We start from the raw sequence: 20,091 nt of genomic DNA, 5'->3' as shown, positions 1-20,091 counted from the left end.
AATCTTCTTCGCATGAACCAACAGTCAGATTAACCACTGGGTTGATCATGTCTAAACTTGATACGAATGCTCTTCACAGGGTCCTGGCAAGTGTTTTAACTTTTTAGGGCGATTCAAAATCCAAGATGGCTACCCTGACCTCTGTTTGACTAAGACATTTTGGACTTCCTCTCAAGAACCACTTGAGAAGAAGTCGAAAATGTGAAAAGTTAACGATGCAGGACGGCAGACAAATCATGATGGCAATAGGTCACCATGTGCCTTTGGCTCAGGTGACCTAAAAAGTTAACAACGCACGAACTTTCTCTGAATGTTGGTTCATGAGAAGATTTTTGAAGATTTACCTAATTTTACCACCTTTTTCCCCCTCCTACGGTCCTTATTGGTGCCACACCCTTTTTCTTCACAAACTGGAAGCGGCTTCCCATGGGGATGCTTTGTGCCAAGTTTGGCCAAAATCCATCCACTGGTTCTTGAGAAGAAGTCATTTAAAGGTTTTTACATATGGCCCCTTTTACACTCCTTATGGGCCCCAAAGGGGACATAATCACTTTTTCAACATAATTTCATATGGACTTCACTAAGGGATGCTTTCTACCAAATTTGGTTGAAATCAGTTAAAGTTGAATTTGTTACCCTTTTGAGTGCTCCCTAGTGGGGCCGTTTTTGACCAGATCTTTTTTTTCATTCGCAAACTTTGTAGACCTTAAGGACCCTAAATATCAAATAAGAACTTAATCTGACTGTTGGTTCATGAGAAGAAGATTTTTAAAGATTTACCTAATTTTACCCCCTCCTGGGGCCACGCCCTTTTTCTTCCCAAACTTGAAGCGGCTTCCCATGGGGATGCTTTGTGCCAAGTTTGGTCAAAATCCATTCAGTGGTTCTTGAGAAGAAGTCGAATATGTGAAAAGGACGACAGACAAATCATGATGGCAATAGCAATAAGAGGTATCAACACTGAAAGTGCTAGCGTTTCTTTTGGGGGCATCCATAAGTTCTTTCAATGCTCTTGTTGTGTCAGAAAAATATCCCTAATGCTCAAGGAGACTACAATATCTATAATTTTTGTTGAAGTGATTGAGGCATTCAAAGCAGGAGTATTAGAAAGAGCACTACCTCTTATTAAAGAATGATATAAGACATGTTACAGGAATTTAGAATTTTTTTAATTTTTTTCCCATTGCTGTTGAACATTTTATTTAAATCAAAATTTAAATTCAAATTGTAAAACAATTATTTATTCAGTTTGATAACATGGTACGTAAGTGATGCAAATTACCTTTTAGAAGCAAGGCAATACCTGTACAATGTATATTCATTTAAACAGAAAATCTTTAAAGAGAGGATTTTTCCATTAAAATATCAGGTGAGGTAATATGTTTAATGTAAACAGTTCAATAGTTTGTTTCTTTAAGAAAACAGCTTAAGAAATATAATGATATTTAATAATTTACTGTTACATAACAGCATTATTGATTTTTAGCTGCATATTAGTAAGAAATCCGACTAAATTCCAGATGATCAATTCTAGAAGAAAAATACCTCTCTTACACAACCACTGATCTGGTATTACATGTACATGTTCTGTTGTAATGCTCCAAATTTAAATTTAACACACTACAAGGCTATTATAGTCAGTCTATGATAAACTAAACATGGAATCTACATGGTGGATCTGACAAGGAAATGACCTTTATGGTGTTTGAAGCAAATTTACAAAGTAATTGTTGGTGTTTTAAAAATTAAATATGAGCATACAAATATTGAAGTCCATGCCTTTCAAGCACCACAACATATTGTACATGAATACCAAATAATTATTGATACATTGAAATATTACTGCCATTATACTCTTAACTTAAATGCCAATAGATCTAGTCATAATTCCACTGGGATTACAACACTCACTTGGTATCATGGATGTTAACTTTTCTTGTTTTAAGAAGGCCTTTTTTCAAAGCTTAAATTCTGATGGCCTCACCTAAACGACAGACGATACGTCACAGCATCATCAGTTCTTTTTCGTCCTCCATTAATTCAAAAGGAAGGCTCTATCTGAGCGAGTAAAAAAATGCCTGATATCAAACACTTGCATTTACTTGACTTAGAGTGTGGATTTCAATTGTTACGTCATTATCAATGGTAAAGCGAGACCAAAGTAAACAAAAAGATACGCGTCAATTTTGATTTACAAAAACACTATGTATTTCATGACATTGGAACCTTACAGTAACAAGTTAATGAAATGTTTTCCATTATTTTATACATTTGCAATTTCATTAAAAAAATAAAGAAAGAAAACCCCACTCTGATCGCTTCTAAACCATTCATACTCAGGAGAACTAATCTGTGATAATGACAACATAGTGGCAATGGTTTTATATTGTTTCTGTTTCCATTGCATCGACAAATGAGATGTCATCAGTATATTTCACTTGGAATAAGAGCAAATCTGTCTATTAAATATACCATTTCAGTAATTTCCAGAACTAAATCCAGTGACAAATCAGCAAGTGATAAACTTCAGATTTATAAAGTACTCTAAATCAGAATAAAACCACTGATTTCTTTCAAGTACTTCTATCAAATATGACACTTCACTGTCTTTTGATCTATTTTACTGTATGTATACAAAATATTCAATTAAATCAAAATTATTTGTGAAAACATAACATGCTGTTAAATTGCTAATCCTCGTAATGCAAGTCATTATTTCGTCTTCCAGTGCAAGGATTACCAATATACAGAGAACACAATCGTATCATACATAAAATATCAACATTCTCATAGTGATTACGACATGATCAAAGCTATTAAAATACATTTTTTTCCAGTACTGTTGGAGGAAATAGCTTAGTGATTAGCATGTAATTGTTGAGACATTTAACTTATTAAGGCCTAGCTTATATGTGGAAAGACTTCTAGAAAAAAAAATTGAAAAAAATGTTTAGACACTCCTCCCTCCCTTTGCTGTATTCAAAGTTTTGGCAAGAGTATTGTAACAGTATATGATACTTACAACACAGTTGAAGACAGCCTTCACCCAATCATACTTAAAGTATTTATAGCTCTGCCAACCAAAGACTCGCATTAAGTCTAGCAAAAATAACTAAACATTTCATTTATGAGCTCTGAATTTGATAAAAAAAAAAAAAAAAACCCACACAATCTTAAGAAAAAAAATGTATTTAGTAAAAGTAATAGGTTTACTTAAAGCCAACAACTTGAAGATGTACTTTTGTGCACTAAATCATTTGATATCTTAATTTTGAATTGACCATGTGCTCTGTAAACATGTTCAAAATTTAATATCGCAGATACTAAAGGATGGACCCTTTTATCTGTAAACTTAACTTTCCCTCATTCCTGATATTTTCTTTACTGTTTAGGGAGAAGAAATTCCTCCAAGATATAGACATTGAAAAGCAGTGTTGGTTTTAGCCTCCTGGCAAAAACTAAATATTCAGAATATCAAGTTATTTAGTGTTTATAATATATCAAGGAAAGTGAGTTTCCAATTCTGACATCGTTGGTACGAGTACCAAAGATTTGCATTGCGTAATTAAAAAGTCAATGCTGCATTTATAACCTATAACTGTAATTCATTGTTCAATATAACATGGTATAACATGGTTCAAACTCGATTTCTCTAATCATTTACTTCAGATAACATACATCACATACAAGCTGTATACTCTCTTTCATATTTAAAAAGCACTAAGCCGAGATTTAAACACCTCGCTTCACAGATTGTCTGTTATCAATCTATCATCTGTTATGTGAAGAGACATTCAACCCTCCATTTCCATAATTTTATATACAGCTACAAGCTGTATCAATAATACCTTTACTCATTATGCTCCTTCATCAATAGGTGATTAGGTCATCCAGTCCACTTACAGGATCTTTTGCATTTTAAGATCACAACATGTACTTAGGTGGGAATTCCAAGATAGACATGTGTGACAAACAGATCAATCACGAACCCATGTGGCTCTCTGAAGTGCACCCGGTCCATTGCTTCATCACTTGATCATGTTCAATGTTCTGCTTTCTGACCAAGCAGATGATGAACCAGCTCCCAATTGGAAGTGTTCCCTTTTCATGTTACAGCAGAGATTCACTGGACCAAAAGTAATCCTTGGTAACTTTAATCCTGCATGTCTTCCTGAATCTCATGTGGTCCTATGATACCAGGAACAGCCATCTGTACCTTTCGTTTCTCATCAGCAGCTTGTTTTATTGCTGCTTCTCGCTCCTCAAGGAACAAGTCACTGTTGTCTTCACCAGCAAACTCCTGCAGGATATACAGAAAAAAGTTTCAGCTTAACAATTCCTAGTAACAATGTGAATTCTTATCTAAAATAACAATTTGTTTTATGTAGCAAAAATTTATTTGTGAACATAAAACAAGTAATCTGTAAACAAAAAAGAACAAAGTCAGCAAAGGTTTTGTTTTATTGTTATTTTATCAGTACATAAAGTAAAAATTAAATGTGCAACATTTAAACAATGTGTAGTACCAGAGTAGGGATTAGTTCCAATGTTAGAAATTGAATTGAAACATTCAACATACCCTGATCTGCACAAGGAAATCCCGGACATGCTCCTTGAATGCTGGGATATCTCTATCGAAGCTGAAAGCACCCTCAATAAACACACGGATTTGTGGCCTGAAATCAGAAATGATCATATCATGAATATGATGAGAATCTTAATGATTATGAATTGTATCTTCATCAATTTTTATTAGTAGCACTTATAGTATATACCAATTGGCAGAGTACATAAACGTTCCGTTAACTCCTACCGTATTTACCAATTCTACTCATAACCTGATCACAAACTCCAAAGATGTTTACTAATTCTCTGATCTCTTAATTCCTACAGTATTTATAAATTCTCTAATCACTAGCTCAAACAGTGTTTACCAATTCCCAAATCACTAGTTCCTTCACCATTTACCGATTCTCGGATTGCTTACATATAGTATTAACAATTTTCTTAGTGCTAACTCTTTCCAGTAAACTAATTACAAGCTTGAATGGTATTGACCAATTCTTTAATCACCAGCTCCAATATTATTGACCAATTCTCTTAACACTAGTTCTTATAGTATATACCAATTAACTGATTACTATCTCATATAGTATTAACAGGTTCTCTTAACACTAGCTCCTCAAGTACTTAGCAATTCTCTGATCAGTATGTCCTATATTATTGATCAGCTACCATATCACTATCTCCTATTCTCCAACTCTCTGATAACTAGCTATCATACAACTCTCTCTTTTACTACTCCCTGATGTTCCTACAGTGCCGTCTCTCTTGTCATACTTCTTATAAAACCAGTTTTATTTAAGTCTTTAATTGCACATAACCCATTTCCTAACACCATTAATATTTCTAGACTCTCTGATAGTATATGACTTACTCATTGAGATGAGGAAATGCTGCTTTGAGAAGGTTGAGGAGAAACTGCTGTATGTATTGAACGTTTTGTGATGATGATGAATTGGAACCAAGAGCCACTGTGACTTTGCCTGTCTCCACTAATACAAACATGTACGCCAAAATTGTTGCTTGTGTTGTCAAACCTGCAATTAAAAAAGTTAACATTTCAAGAAAAGTGAAAATAAATAATGATGAAGGAATAGTAGAATCAGGATTACCTAAATAAATTTTGACTTCAAAACAAGTTTTCATAACAAATCTATTGGAATACTGTAAGTTTAACCAAGCCGAGTTACTGCCATATACCCAAAGTTTGATACTGATAAAAACTTTACCTGCAGTGTGTGAACTGTCTGTCACAACAGAAAACACATGCTGTAATATGTCTGTGAAGTAAGTCTGATAGAAGCTCTGGGCAGCCGTCTCCTCATTGGCTATATTCTGAAGCAATACATAGAGAATGTCTAGTCCAGTGTCTGCAACATTCCTCATAGTGTGTTTAAATGCCCAAATTATTGAATCCAACACCAACTTAAATTGCGCAGGTGGAATATTCAAGAAAGCTGGAAGAGAAGATTCATTTGCATTAAATATCAATGATACTACTAGGGTATTCTAAAATGTTTTAAGCAAGAAAGTATTAAGACAATTTCATAGTATCACTTTTTCCAGTTGTAGACCTTTAAACTCATGAACAGCATTCTAACATAAGGTTACATGCTAAATCCAGAGTTTATTTAAGTAGGACTTTTTCTCACTTTAAACAGTCATAGAATATCCCATCTGGGATCTTGGTGTCTACCATTGTTTGGTCTTTATTTGTTCTTCAAAAGTTGTATCTTTTCCTCTGATGTGACTATTACTTAAAAGTAATTTGAAATCTCCTCGTTAAAAATGGTCATAATACAAATTAATTTACAAATCCAAGATGGTTGCCTGTCGGCCATTTTGGTTTTCTGATCAGTTCCAAAATCAAAAGGGCAAACTAGGGACTGAGTGAAACCTACTTTAAAAAAAAAACATCTGAAAAAAGATCCTGCAGTATTTCCCACCAATTAGTGATTCATAACTTTTTCTGTCAAAATCAAAGCAAATCGTCTCTCAGCCATTTTATTTGCCTGATTGTAAGCCTCAGAATAGAAAGGGCCACCAGGGGGAAACTATATATGAAATCTGAGAATGATCAATCCAGTACTTCCTGAGAAACAGCTAAGACAAACTTTTATTGGCAAAATCCAAGATGGCTGCCATCAGCAATTTTGTTTTTCAGATAAGTCCGAAAATGGGACAATGCACTACTAGGATAAAAGGGATAACACACATGAAATTTGGGAATAATCCAAGTACTTCTCTAAAAATAACAATAACTGTCCAAAACCAAGACGGCTGTCTGTCAGCCAATTTCTTTTTGGAATCGGTCCCAAATTCAGACAATATCCAACTAGGGACAGAGAAGAACATATTTATCAAATTTGAAAATGATCCATACAACTTTTTTTAAGAAATAGTGATACATTTTATTCCTGTCAAAATCCAAGACAGCTACTTTTCTTGCAGATTTTGTTTTTCAGATTAGCCCCAATATTGGGCAATGCACAATTTGAAAATGATATATCAAATACTCCTTATGAAATAGCAATAGCAAGAAATGTTCAAGGAGAGGTGGACTAAAATAAACACACTAGTCCATATACACTATACATGATTACAAAGATATGTCAATTCAACCCACTATCTGTCATGCCAAATTATTTAACACTGATTTTTCTGTGTTATCAGTAAATAAAGATTATAGAGTAGTGGTGTATGTCTGTTGGTAGTTCTTTTTCCTCACTTTACTTTCATTTGTACTCATTGTCTTGGTAAATGTGGTGGATGTTACTAAAGTTAATTTAAATAATGGTCAAACCTTGGAAGCAATGTGAGTTGACAGCTTGCAGGAGCAAAAAGAAATTTGTTCTATGTTCTGGAAACTCTTCAAAGTCCTTGTTGATCATGTCCAATGTACATTCAAATACAGCATCAAAGATCTGGGGAATATCCTTGGTAATATGATTCTGTGAAACAAAGTGTTTTAGATATGGAGTTACCACTTGAAGCAAAACAGCATTACATTATACTCATATTGTTTGTCCATACCGAAAAATTAAAGCCAAATCTTTTTAAGTCTATTTCATATACTCACTTCCAATCTGTTGACAATGGTGGCCATTGTGCTCAGCACTTCTGGTTCCCTAGCAGCTGGCACATTCCTTTGATAGTCAAGTAATACAGCATCTAATAGAGGTGGGATGAAGTTCTCTGCAACCTGCACAAAATAAAAGTTTGTCTTGAAAAATTAAAACTTAAATCATTTGATTTGGTTCTTCATTTCAAAAACTGATTTTCCAATTTCCACTGTCATCTGCTTTTGTCTTGTAAATTAAGAACAGTTTTAATTTTAAGTTAGGTATCATTTGATACCACAAAGTATTAATACACATACCATAGCAGGGTCATTGGATCGACTGACCCATCCTGATATCAACTTGAGTGTTTCTTTCTTGACTGTTCTCATGCTCCTGATGAGCGGCTGTTTGGTGACACTCTCACCATTGGTCGCTATGGCACTGCTGATATTCTCACTCATGACTTTGTACACATTTAACATATCCAGATATATCCTTCCCAACTAAATCAATACAAACAAACAAGTAGGACAACCATAACCTCAATATGTGATTTACTATGCTCCAGCTTCTAGCAAAATCTACAGCAATTAAATAGGAAAGAAATACCAGGTATAAATCCTTGAATAACAACAGGATTTTTACACTAATATACAATTCATACAATATATACAAGATATAGGAGACATAAAAATGTCCTCTGATTTATTTATTGCTATCTTGTAATCTTAACTTTATAACTGATGTCTTCATAATTGGCAATGTTGTTCAGTAGGAGAAATTTGTTACTCACCTGTACAACATAGGGGTGACCTAAAGCTTTACAAGCTCGCACATTAGTTTTCAGAATATTTCCAAGTTGTTTTACAGCATCACCATCCTTAAGGACCTCTACATTCTGTGTAGCCTGATTAATGATGCCATCCCATACTTGGTTTGGTAGTAGCATGTACCTCTCGATTAGATGTTCTTGAGCTACCTGATCGGTCTGTGCACTGATCATTAAACCCACTGCCTCATAAAATGTGTGGACCTAGGAACAATATGTGTCAATCTCATGAAAATCAAGTATTTACCACATCCAATTAATTCTATAAAGCACATTTTTTATTAACCTATCTGCTTTCTGATTCATTGGTTTCGATCATTATCCTGGAAACAGTGGAAAATATAGAATATATACATCATAGTATTTATTTCATTTTTGTTAGCATGCAATAGTTCAATTATGAAATTGTTTAGCACAAAAATAGAGACTGTTAGAAGTTCATGCATACATCTAAACATTTGAGTTGATTTATTTACCTGTTGTGGTTGTAGATCACAGATAATTGTGTTGATGCCATTTAAAATTTCCTCAATGAAAGGCATGACCTCGCCCACCTGTACCTGTACAAAATGACGACGACATTTCTGTGCTATCTTGATAAAGGTGTCACAGGCCATATCTTGTACACCATCATGAGTTTCTGAAGAAACAAGTCACAAAGTTTATACTCCATTCTCTGTAAAAGCACCAAATATCAATCTGGCTGTTATGACATTAATTTGTTATCTTTGACCAGCTCATTAAAAATCCTACAAAATACTCACCATGCATAAATTCAAATAACTTGTTGACAACTGTCTTGAGAAACTTCCAATGTGCCCGGAGAAATCGTGGGTACTGCCCTACCACATACATGATATTGGATGCTATGATGGCTTTGTTATCCTTTCCTCTCTTCTGCTCACATAGACCAAGCAAGTCCTGGAGAATATCAATCATTATGATACAGCTTGAGGTACTACACTGCAAATGCCAGTTCATAATATATCTGTAACACTGGTAAATGCTAGCAGCAATATACAGCTCAGCTAAAGAGAACTTCTCTAAGCTCAATCGCTCGAGCGTCTGACTAGTCAAGGTCGAAGGGGAAAATCCTTTCAGGTGCATTGGAATAAATATTGCCCTCTGTTATATTAGCCCCAATGTATGGACTCCTGAATAGTATTTAGCATTATCCCAAAACATTGCTCTGAAAACTTGGTGACAATTTCTTTCCTAGAAGAGGAGTATGTAACCCTGGTAAGTACTAGCCACAATATGTCATTCAGGCAGAAAGAATTTCTCGTTAGTTTGATCAGCTGAGTGTCAGACAAGTAATTCAGATGTCTGGGGTTTAAATCCTGACATTATTGTAAAGTACTGCACACACATATTATATACATTCTGATGAAAAGGCTGACTGAAGTTAAACTTGTGAGTAGGAACAAGTTTTTATGAAACAAAAAATGTAATGGATCATCCAAAGATTCTTTTTATTTCATCCAACTCACCTTTATCACAATCACTAAGAATCTCTTTTCATCATCTTCATGCATTGCACCACTGATAGACCCAATAGCCCAACACAGCTGTTAAAAAAATTTTTTAGTCATTTTGCTTTATACAACATATTTTTTAAGACACAATACTTAAAAAAAGTACACTGATGTAACAAAAGCACTTTAAAACACAAAATGGAATTAAGATACTTACCGTATTGAGATTTTTCCATGACCATTCAGTTCCATTCACTTGATTGTGTAGTTTTTCAGTCATAATAGATTCAGTGTCAGCACAGTCCAAATGTGTCAGATAAACTTTAAAAGAAAGAAATACATCAAAATACAAAAAAAATAAAGAGTCAATGTCACTGTGGCTGACAAAAATGGTAAATGAGTACTTCATTCCATTGTAGATTACTTCAACAAATATATCTGACCATTGTCTGCTCTCTGCAAAGAACACAAGGATATTGTATGTAATTGCTAGCACAAAACACTTTTTTTCATATGTATCAGTATATATATCATTTTAAAAGCAGAACCAAAGTCATTTACAAGACCTAGTGTCTCTCTCACATTCTTGTGTAAACTTACCAAGAACATACCACGAAAGTGGTCAAAAGCAAAAACATTTGAAAGCATGTTTTCATAAGTTTCATATGTTTTTCAAAAGTGATTTACCCAGAGTTTCTCTCATGTTCTTGTATAAATTAATTGAGTCTGTGTCTTTCATGAATTCTCTAACAACCTCTCCTTGTTCATTTTCCACCACCAGCACCTCTTCAGGTTTTGCCATTCTAGAGATCATCACTCTTCGTACGCGCGATAATACAGGGTTGTAAAGCTGTCTTCGGGCTGGTAGTTCATTGTGGTGAGACTTGCCCAGAAGAAGTGGAGAGGAACTTGTAGCAGAAAATGGACTCTCCCTGTAAATATCTGCAGCCAGACTATTCCAATATTCTAGACATATTTTGAAAATCTCCACTTCATCGACTTCTGATATCAGGATAAGGTAATTAAGTGCCTGTTGTAAAAAAACAAATTTATTCATGTCCTTTAACAATATCTTTGTGGATTTTGTTCATTAAAAGTTACAGCACATTATAATGAACAATACGAAAATAAAAACAAATATGGGATGAGAACAGGAAATTTTTGGTCTCTTCATTTCCATTGTACCTGTATTCAGGAAAAGATCACTTAAAAAATTTGAAGACATGGTCTAAAATTATCAAGAATTGTGAATCCTGTTTGTAAATCTAAACACTCACCTCTAGTAAAACCTCATGATTTTCTTGTTTTCTTTCAATTAATGTACTATGCTCTTTTAAATAGGAACACAGAAAAAGGCTGAGATTTTGTATGAAGTTCTGTTCATCATCTGTCCCACTTTGGTAAGCTTCCCTCAGGTTAGTTTGAAGTGGGAGCATCTGTAACAGACCAATGTATATTTAATGATTTTCTACAGCAAAAGATATTTAATATTAAATACAAAAATCCCTGCAACTTTAAAACAAATTCATGCATAATCTTATCTAAAATATAATTGAGGGTGATGAAGGTCCCACAGAATGCCACCATTTCTCTATTTCTAAAATAAAGAAATAAAAATGAAATACCTGTTTCAGTTGCCCCATTCCTAAATTGAAGAGCAGTAAAAATTGGTCATCATATTGTGATACCTGAACAGCAGCTGAAATAGAAATTTAATCAGCAATAATTATGATAAAACAAAAACAAATGATAAATTAACCAAAATGAAGTTAAAAGAATACTTAATCCACATAATCATGTATACTTACATGTACCTTATAAGAAATTGTACTCCTATGTATGACAAACTCTAATCAGTACTGCTACTGGTTCAATCTTTCAATCATGTTAGAAAAACTACAAGAAGCAGCTGATGATCAGTTTAAAACCTTCAAACAGATCATGAACAATTCTTTATTGTATTTGCACTACAACTAACAACAGTACAATACTAAGATATAATCAGCTGAGATTTCTCAAACATTTCCATAATTGAGACATGGAGATCTATTTCTACAGGAATTACTCACCAATTTCTGTGAGACACTTTAATGTGACATTCCTGAACATTGGCACATTCAAAAACTGAAATGTAAAAACTGGAATTTTAGAAATTAGCTACACCATGTAAATGTGTCTGTGAAAATCAAACACATCAAGGAACTTGAACTCTAGGACATCAAAGTTAAAAACTAGTTATCTATACGTTGGATGAAATAACTGATTTCAATATGCTAATCGTGTATGACAGAATAAACTGACACAACTATGAGTGATAAAATATGTGGTCTGACTGCAGGATAAACATCCACATATCATAAATAAAAACAAAAAAAGATCTGACTGCCCCATTAAGCTTTGCAAAAATTTTGAATAAAGAAAATTCTTCCAAGATATATTAAATAATGTATATTTAAATTAATATTTTCATAAATCAACTTATCTAATGTGAAAAATTAATGTTGATGTATCATTTTGCAACCGCCTCATTCATTTAATTAATGCATGTATGAATTTAACACAAGAAACCATCCCTTCCCCCACACTACAATTTACAAATATGGCTGAACTATTCATCTACGATCACATCACAATGCTCTAAGAATCTATTCAATCTTATATTAGTTGTGATTCCTTTGAAGCAAGTGAACATTGCAACACATATTTAAGTAGTTCAATTTCAGAACTAAAACCTTTCTAAATTGTTAAACAGTCAAACTATTCCATGGGAAAGGGCAATAATTTCAGAATGGAGTAATTAAGAACAGAAATAACTTCCGTAGGATTTTAATACTTGGGACATTTTTTTTAATACTCAAACCATTTATTGTCAACATTTAAGAAGGAGGGCAAATAGTTTTCAGTTGCCCTGACAAATACCTAGAGGCCAGGACTTGCACCAGAGCATGATTTGGTTTGGTGGCCTTCCTGGAAATACACCATTTTGCCAAATAACTGGACAGGAAACAATATTGCATGCCCATAAATACAGTGTTACAGCAAATGAAAACGAAACAACTTGTAATCAAGTTATGGTTCAAGTAAGCTCTTAACACAGTCATTATTACATTTACTCACTATCCAAGACAAGACCAAGCAATAGAAATTCATCATTCTTTTAACGTACTTTATAAGTATTAAATTTGTCTAAACGTTCCAATGATAAGTAACTCTAGATAAGCAATTTTTCAATCAAATATACAGATACAATCAATTTAACAAACACTGCTTTCTAGCGATCTGCTATCAACTCATTATTGAACACAAATATTTTGATTATCCGAGAAAATATGTTTGGTCATCAAGTTTTCAGACAAAACTTTCTGGCTGGAAGGTCATTAGGTGATTCTTAAATCTACATGATTCACATGATATAATTCTAAAGACTTTTCAGAATGTTTTTGGTTTAGAAAAAAAATTTCAGGGCCAAGTTTTTAAATAAAGAAAAGAGTCTCAGATACTGTCATTTAGAAAGAAATTAGAACAAATGATCATGGTTTGAAAATGATCAATTTAAAAGTAAATCTTTATCAGAAAAGAGTATACTCTGCACCTTCTTCAAGATAAGTGTCCACCACTTTTTTTCATGTGAAATCCTACCCATTCCCATGATACACTATTTTTCCATTATTTTTCAAACATTTTATAGCAATTTTAAGATGTTGAAAACCTTGCTCTCCAATGGATTGTATCATACTTGCTAAACATTCTATCTACTATCAACACTTTTCAACACAAAAACAAAATCTAAAATGACATACCTTGTAAATCAATGTACTGATCAATTTTGTTTCAAAAATATAGCCAAGAGGGATCCAGTTGAGAAATCGTAATAATGTTTCCAATGTTGATCCAACAAGAGGTGCATTTTGAGAATTATCCTGAAAGTAAAATCATCAAAATCATATCTAATGTCTAAAAAATGGGGCAAAGCAACAATTGGCTAGGTTGCGGGACGAGTGCAATGTTATATGGTATTTATAAGACAATTAAGGGTGTTTCATTTGTTGAGTATGTAGAATATTTGTTATAAGAGAGAAAGTTTGGTTGTATTTTATGAAATGGTGCAGAAGAAGGGCATTTGAAGAAAGAAGTTGCAGCCATTTTTGATTCGTAGATGTTCAGAAAAAGACAATGGACATCTAAGTCCTAAAGACGATTTAAATGCGGATAATGACCAAGTTCCAAAGCCCAGAAAATGCAGAAAAATGTCTGGAATTAATCCATAATACGAGGTGTACATCTTCAACATATAAATTAACATCCTACAAAGGTTAAAGCTTCTACGTCAAAAACTCTAGGAAGAGTTGATTCTACAAAACTGATACCCCTTTTCCACTTCCGCCCAACATTCACCATACTATAACCTGGATTTGCACAATGTGCAACCTCGCCAAAAATTAAAAAGACTATAATACTAATAATAAAAACATGTTTGTGTCTTCAATTACAAAATTGAAACGAGATCCCAGAGGGATCTTGGCGCCCACCATTTGAGGATCTGTTTTCAGTTCTTGAAGATTTTTTTTTGTTTGTTACAGGTGTTGTAAATGTTCATGAACTGGTCTTCATTGAATGTACTCAATGATGGCATAAGATATTTTTATTAAGCACCTATTAGCAAATATCATTTGAAAAAGATCCCAAAGTATTATTAGATAGCAGTCAGTTACAGGTGGATAATGGACAATATGCTTGTGCTGTATTACTGTCGACATCCAAGATGGCTGCCTGTGGGCCACCTTAATTTCAAATCAGTCCAAAAAAGGTACAATGCACAACTAGGGACCAAGGGAAACCAATATCTATGAAATATCAGAAGGATCCATCCTGGACTTCCTCAGATATAGCAGTAACAAGATTTTACTCTCAAAATCCAAGATGGCTGCCTGTCAGCCATCTTGATTTTGGATCAGTCCAAAAAGGTATAATGCACAACTTGGAACCAAAGGGAACCTGCATATGAAATTTGAGAAAGATCCATCCAGTACTTTCCAAGAAATAGCAGTAACAAACTTTTACTACCAAAATCCAACATGGTTGCCTGTCTGCCATCTTGAATTCGAATCAGTCCAAAAAAGGTACAATGCACAACTAGGGACCAAGGGAAACCAATATCTATGAAATATCAGAAGGATCCATCCTGGACTTCTTCAGATATAGCAGTAACAAGATTTTACTCTCAAAATCCAAGATGGCTGCCTGTCAGCCATCTTGATTTCGGATCAGTCCAAAAAGGTATAATGCACAACTTGGAACCAAGGGGAAACTGCATATGGAATTTGAGAAAGATCCATCCAGTACTTTCCAAGAAATAGCAGTAACAAACTTTTACATTCAAAATCCAAGATGGCCACCTGTCTGCCATCTTGAATTCGAATCAGTCCAAAAAAGGTACAATGCATAACTAGGGACCAAGGGGAAACTGCATATGAAATTTGAGGAAGATCCATTTAGTACTTTCTCAGAAATAGCGATAACAAACTTTTACTTCCAAAATCCAAGATGGCCACCTGTCGGCCATCTTGAATTCGAATCAGTTCAAAAAAGGTACAATGCACAACTAGGGACCAAGGGGAAACTGCATATGTAATTTGAGAAAGATCCATCCAGTACTTTTCAAGAAATAGCAGTAACAAACTTTTACTTCCAAAATCCAAGATGGCCACCTGTCGGCCATCTTGAATTCGAATCTGTCCAAAAAAGGTACAATGCATAACTAGGGACCAAGGGGAAACTGCATATGAAATTTGAGGAAGATCCATTTAGTACTTTCTCAGAAATAGCGATAACAAACTTTTACTTCCAAAATCCAAGATGGCCACCTGTCGGCCATCTTGAATTTGAATCAGTTCAAAAAAGGTACAATGCACAACTAGGGACCAAGGGTAAACTGCATATGTAATTTGAGAAAGATCCATCCAGTACTTTTCAAGAAATAGCGGTAACAAACTTTTACTTCCAAAATCCAAGATGGCCACCTGTCGGCCCTTTCGAATGTGAATCAGTTCAAAAAAGGTACAATGCACAACTAGGGACCAAGGGGAACCTGCATATGAAATTTGAGAAAGATCCATCCAGTTCTTTTCCAGAAATAGCGGTAACAAGAATTGTTTACGGACGGACAGAGGACCACGGACGCAAGGCGATTTGAATAACCCACCATCTATTTGAATAGATGGTGGGCTAAAAATCTTATGTAAGATTCATCAAGTGAGATTTATTCATTTGTCTTTTTATTTAAAGCAATAATTTAGTTTCTATTATTTTTAGTGGAGTCCTGTTTAAAGTCTGTAAGCTTTCACTGGAGTCAGGTACTTACCATAACAAACTGACAAAGTTGAAAGATCTGTGAGAATTCTGAACACATACTATCCTTTAGATGTTTGGCTTTAGCTTGTGTCATCTGGCCACTGCTGAAGTCAAATACTTCTTCACTACAACAAAATATAACAGTTTCTAATTTTACACAATGGTAAATAGGTTTGTTGGTAGGATTGCTGGTCACAGACATGTCAAGCATTCCTTCAATCATCACAAGTTGATTGCCAAGTTTGATATGAACATGTTGATTTCTTTTCCGACATTTTTGAATTATAGAATCTCACTGCAGGGACTTTGTTTATAGCCATTAAAACATGTTTACTGTTTTCAATTGAAAAATTGAGAATCATACAAACCTCAAAAGCTTTAAGATGATCATGTTGTTCTGACAAAGTGACTCATTTGTTTTGCTAGCACCAACTATATCACATATGAAAGATGGCCAGTTTCGTGGCCATTCATATTTCAAAATCTGGAAAGGAACCATGACAATTATCAATATAATGTTGTTAACATTTTTCTAAAAGGTAAGAATGGGAGGTTATCTTCAAACTATCAAAGTAGGAACAAAAGGAGAAGAACATTTTCATCAAATATCTTAAAAGGCATAAAATTAGTCACCAACACAAATATGACAATGTACTAACTGGTATTGTCCAATATCGAAAACAATAAATTAAACATGGACAGGGCTTGATTCCTTTATGAGGTAACAGAGGTTATCTGTAGTCTTTATGAGGAAAATAATAAATCTGTTTCAAATCCGTACCTCGCGGTTAAAATACAGTCTGGGAACATGAACTGAAGTGGATTTAATCACAATGGCAACAGTGTTGTTGTGAGATTATAATCAACACAGTTACAACTATATAGAAGGCCACTTATCTCGACACTTGGCAGTTTTATTTGATACTTACTTGAACAAGGATCATGTTAAGTTTCCCTATGTAGACTTTTTCTTGTTCTAACATGGTAGCATCAGAAGATGTTTTGATTATCAACCCAACAATATATTTCTTTATACCTAAGAAAAACAGATTTCATGTTTTTATAGTCTCTTTCATCAACAAAAATGAAGCCATAAGGATACATTATCAACAGCACAAATTCATACATAAAAGCAACACTGAAAGTTTCAAACATCGAAACTTACACCAATATTATAATTTTCACATAAAACTTATCAATTATTGACATTCATATGGATATTAACCAGTTTTGTTGGATAGTAAATAACTCATTGAAAGCACACTAAACAACAAAAATTTTTGTGTGCTTTTATAATGAATTGTCAAGACTTCAAATTCTTTCTATCATTTTATCTGACAAAAACAAAGAGTACAAACCTTCACACTGTGGTCTTGGTAGGACTTTCCACCTAGTTTTTATGACATTTTCTAATATTTGGAGAGCATAATACTTGGTCTGTTGATTGCTGGAGTATTCCAATATGGTATCTACCCTCGTCCATGCATCTGGATGTTCTTTAAGTGTAGTAAGTACCTCTTGTGCCATACGCTAAGAAATCAGAATATAATTGAAATACATTTTTTATCTGTACAGTTTAAAAGGTTTTTTTTCAACCTTAATTTTATAGTTATCTATGCCTGTATGAATTCGGAAAATGTCGCCAAATTTTCTTTGTAACAGGGGAAAAATAGTCATGCCTTTCTTGTTATTATAGGTTGTAAATCAATAAAAATAACACACACAATACTTAAGGCAAATGTCTACATGATCCATGAAATAGCTATGCAGTGATTTAAAAGCAAAACACAGTTTTTTATACTTAAGTTTATATATTCTTGTTTTATCTTTTTTAAAATTATGCCCGATTTCATTCATACCTGCTGTCCATCTCCTGTATACATCATAGCAACGATGTTGTCCAGGAGATTTATGTCCAGCTTCTGGTTAAAATCCAGAAGCTTAGCAGCTTCCTCTGGGAGGTTAGCCATACTCATACTTATTGGTGGCATGAATTATTTCGAAGAAGAACCCTACAAAAAAAATTACATATGGACATATTTAAGAAGGGCTGACATAACAAATGTTATTTAATTTCAATATGTTCATTGATACTATAACAGTTCAGATTACTAGTATCAGTAAGTTCTGACCGTAGCTTGTGGATTTGATATCAAAACCTTTAAACATATTATTGGCATTAACATTGACATACATGGTAGAAACAAACTTTTTCAAATGGCCAAGTTTATCACGTATCTTGACCAAAAAATAACTTATTCTGAATGGTTATTTATTTTTCCAGATTTTTTTTTGCCTCAATAATCATCTCTATGCATAAAACCCATCACAAAGATATCTCTTTATTTATCATTTTTTTCCAATATTTACCAGAAGGAACTATTACAGTCAATATTCCTTTTCTATATCGGTACATATGGTCAAAATTTCTTACAAAAAAGGGTTTACCAACTAGTCTAATCCATTACTTAGCAGAATCATACATTTATTTAGATCCCAGGTGAGTTATAAAATAATTTGACCTATGAAATATTCCACCAGTTATTGCCTAAAACTAAACAAGGAGTGTCCTAATCATGTAACTTATGACTACTTATAATTCAGAAAGGAATCCAAAACTAAGTATACAGAAAAATCTTCAGTCAGTATCTAGTAAGAACCAGAATATTTGGACAGGGCATTTATCGTGGTAACGGTATTAACCATTCTCAACAGTGAAGTTCGCACTTAAATTTCATATTAATCAAACAAATGATTTGAATTCACGATTTTGTAAAATAAATTAACTAATAAGAGATTATTTTTTTCATTATTTAACCATTAATGATACGCGTCCGTATATACAGTTTTCAGTGAAGTACTTCGGTAAGTGACGGCTTATACTCTCATCACTAACAATCTTCACGAGTTGTCCAAACCCTAAACAGAAAGACGAGAGGAACTGTCTAAAAATCTCGATAAAGAACAGGAAGAAACCTGCTATCAATTAAATAAAACTGTCAAACATCCCACATTCAAATAGAGATAAATAAGAGAATAAATCGATTTTTTTTTTCATGAGTTTGTATCTAAAAATAACTCAATGGAAAATTCCAATCACCCGCCTAAGTTTAAAAGTCGGTCAATATCCAATGACAGTGTGCACATGTAAACTTCCGCTATATCTTATGTTGTGGGGTCAAAATGGCGGCGCCCATAAATGAAACAGTGAAGCAAAATAAGCGTTCCACGGCTATAAACGAAATTGACAATAAGAGTTCTCGATTCATTGAAATAAATGGTAAAATTTAACAAAATACCTGTTTCATGTCTACACCAAACATCCACCTTCCTTGTAATGAAAGGCATTAGACTTTCTGTAACCGGTTCAAACTGGAACATGTTGGTTTCATCGGATATCTTCGTGGTTTGACGGCAAACAACAATATATGGAATTCATGTAGTTGTATTTATGAATGTTGTATTAATTTGATATACAATAAAAGAAGTTAAAAAAAAAATAAAAAAAAACCCAAAAAATGCCTTTCAGGATAAAAAATCTTTCAAAATTTATTTCCGACTGGAAGATAGGCGTGGTTTTGATGTTGTAATCTCCGTTTTGATTGGTCATTATTTGCTGGGTGTTAAAATGGTGTTTTATCGATATTTTCCCATTGCGTAGTTGAAAACGCATGTTTTTCGGCCCTCAGTATCTCAGCTTTGTAAATATCGAATCATGTGTGTATATTCTCTAGCAATATTGACATGACATTTATTGGAAATTGCCTTTTCTTTCGTGGAAAATTTTGACCCATTAACCAATCAAATGACA

General features: G+C 33.7%; 1 protein-coding gene across 1 annotated transcript; it reads right to left on the bottom strand.

Moving 5' to 3' along the window:
- Positions 1 to 1,147: 1,147 nt before the first annotated feature.
- On the bottom strand, positions 1,148 to 19,636 carry LOC132554289 (exportin-1-like). The gene is made up of 23 exons (XM_060218593.1): positions 19,580 to 19,636; positions 18,140 to 18,292; positions 17,639 to 17,810; positions 17,210 to 17,316; positions 16,649 to 16,764; positions 16,291 to 16,405; positions 13,730 to 13,849; positions 11,999 to 12,053; positions 11,555 to 11,628; positions 11,207 to 11,365; positions 10,617 to 10,959; positions 10,147 to 10,250; positions 9,945 to 10,022; positions 9,219 to 9,375; positions 8,931 to 9,094; positions 8,419 to 8,658; positions 7,943 to 8,128; positions 7,643 to 7,765; positions 7,367 to 7,514; positions 5,793 to 6,020; positions 5,438 to 5,600; positions 4,580 to 4,676; positions 1,148 to 4,300 (listed from the first exon to the last, which is right to left on the bottom strand). The coding sequence occupies exons 2-23, from the start codon at positions 18,269 to 18,271 to the stop codon at positions 4,154 to 4,156; spliced, it is 3,228 nt and encodes a 1,075-aa protein (XP_060074576.1). The 5' UTR covers positions 18,272 to 18,292; positions 19,580 to 19,636; the 3' UTR covers positions 1,148 to 4,153.
- Positions 19,637 to 20,091: the final 455 nt, after the last annotated feature.

The sequence above is a fragment of the Ylistrum balloti genome, unplaced genomic scaffold (assembly GCF_031769215.1).
Source record: "Ylistrum balloti isolate Yb309-2 unplaced genomic scaffold, AGI_CSIRO_Ybal_v1 Utg370390, whole genome shotgun sequence".
Taxonomy (NCBI): Eukaryota; Metazoa; Mollusca; class Bivalvia; order Pectinida; family Pectinidae; genus Ylistrum; species Ylistrum balloti.
Note: the sequence above shows the minus strand (reverse complement) of the source record. Positions and strands in the feature narration are given on the sequence as shown.

Excerpts from the sequence above, each read along its gene's own strand:
- LOC132554289 (XM_060218593.1), bottom strand. The coding sequence starts at position 18,271 with ATGCCACCAATAAGTATGAGTATGGCTAACCTCCCAGAGGAAGCTGCT. Across the intron at positions 13,850-16,290 it reads AACTTTGTCAGTTTGTTATG|GATAATTCTCAAAATGCACC; the intron begins GTAAGTACCTGA and ends TTTTACTTTCAG. Across the intron at positions 5,601-5,792 it reads AGACAGTTCACACACTGCAG|GTTTGACAACACAAGCAACA; the intron begins GTAAAGTTTTTA and ends TTTTAATTGCAG.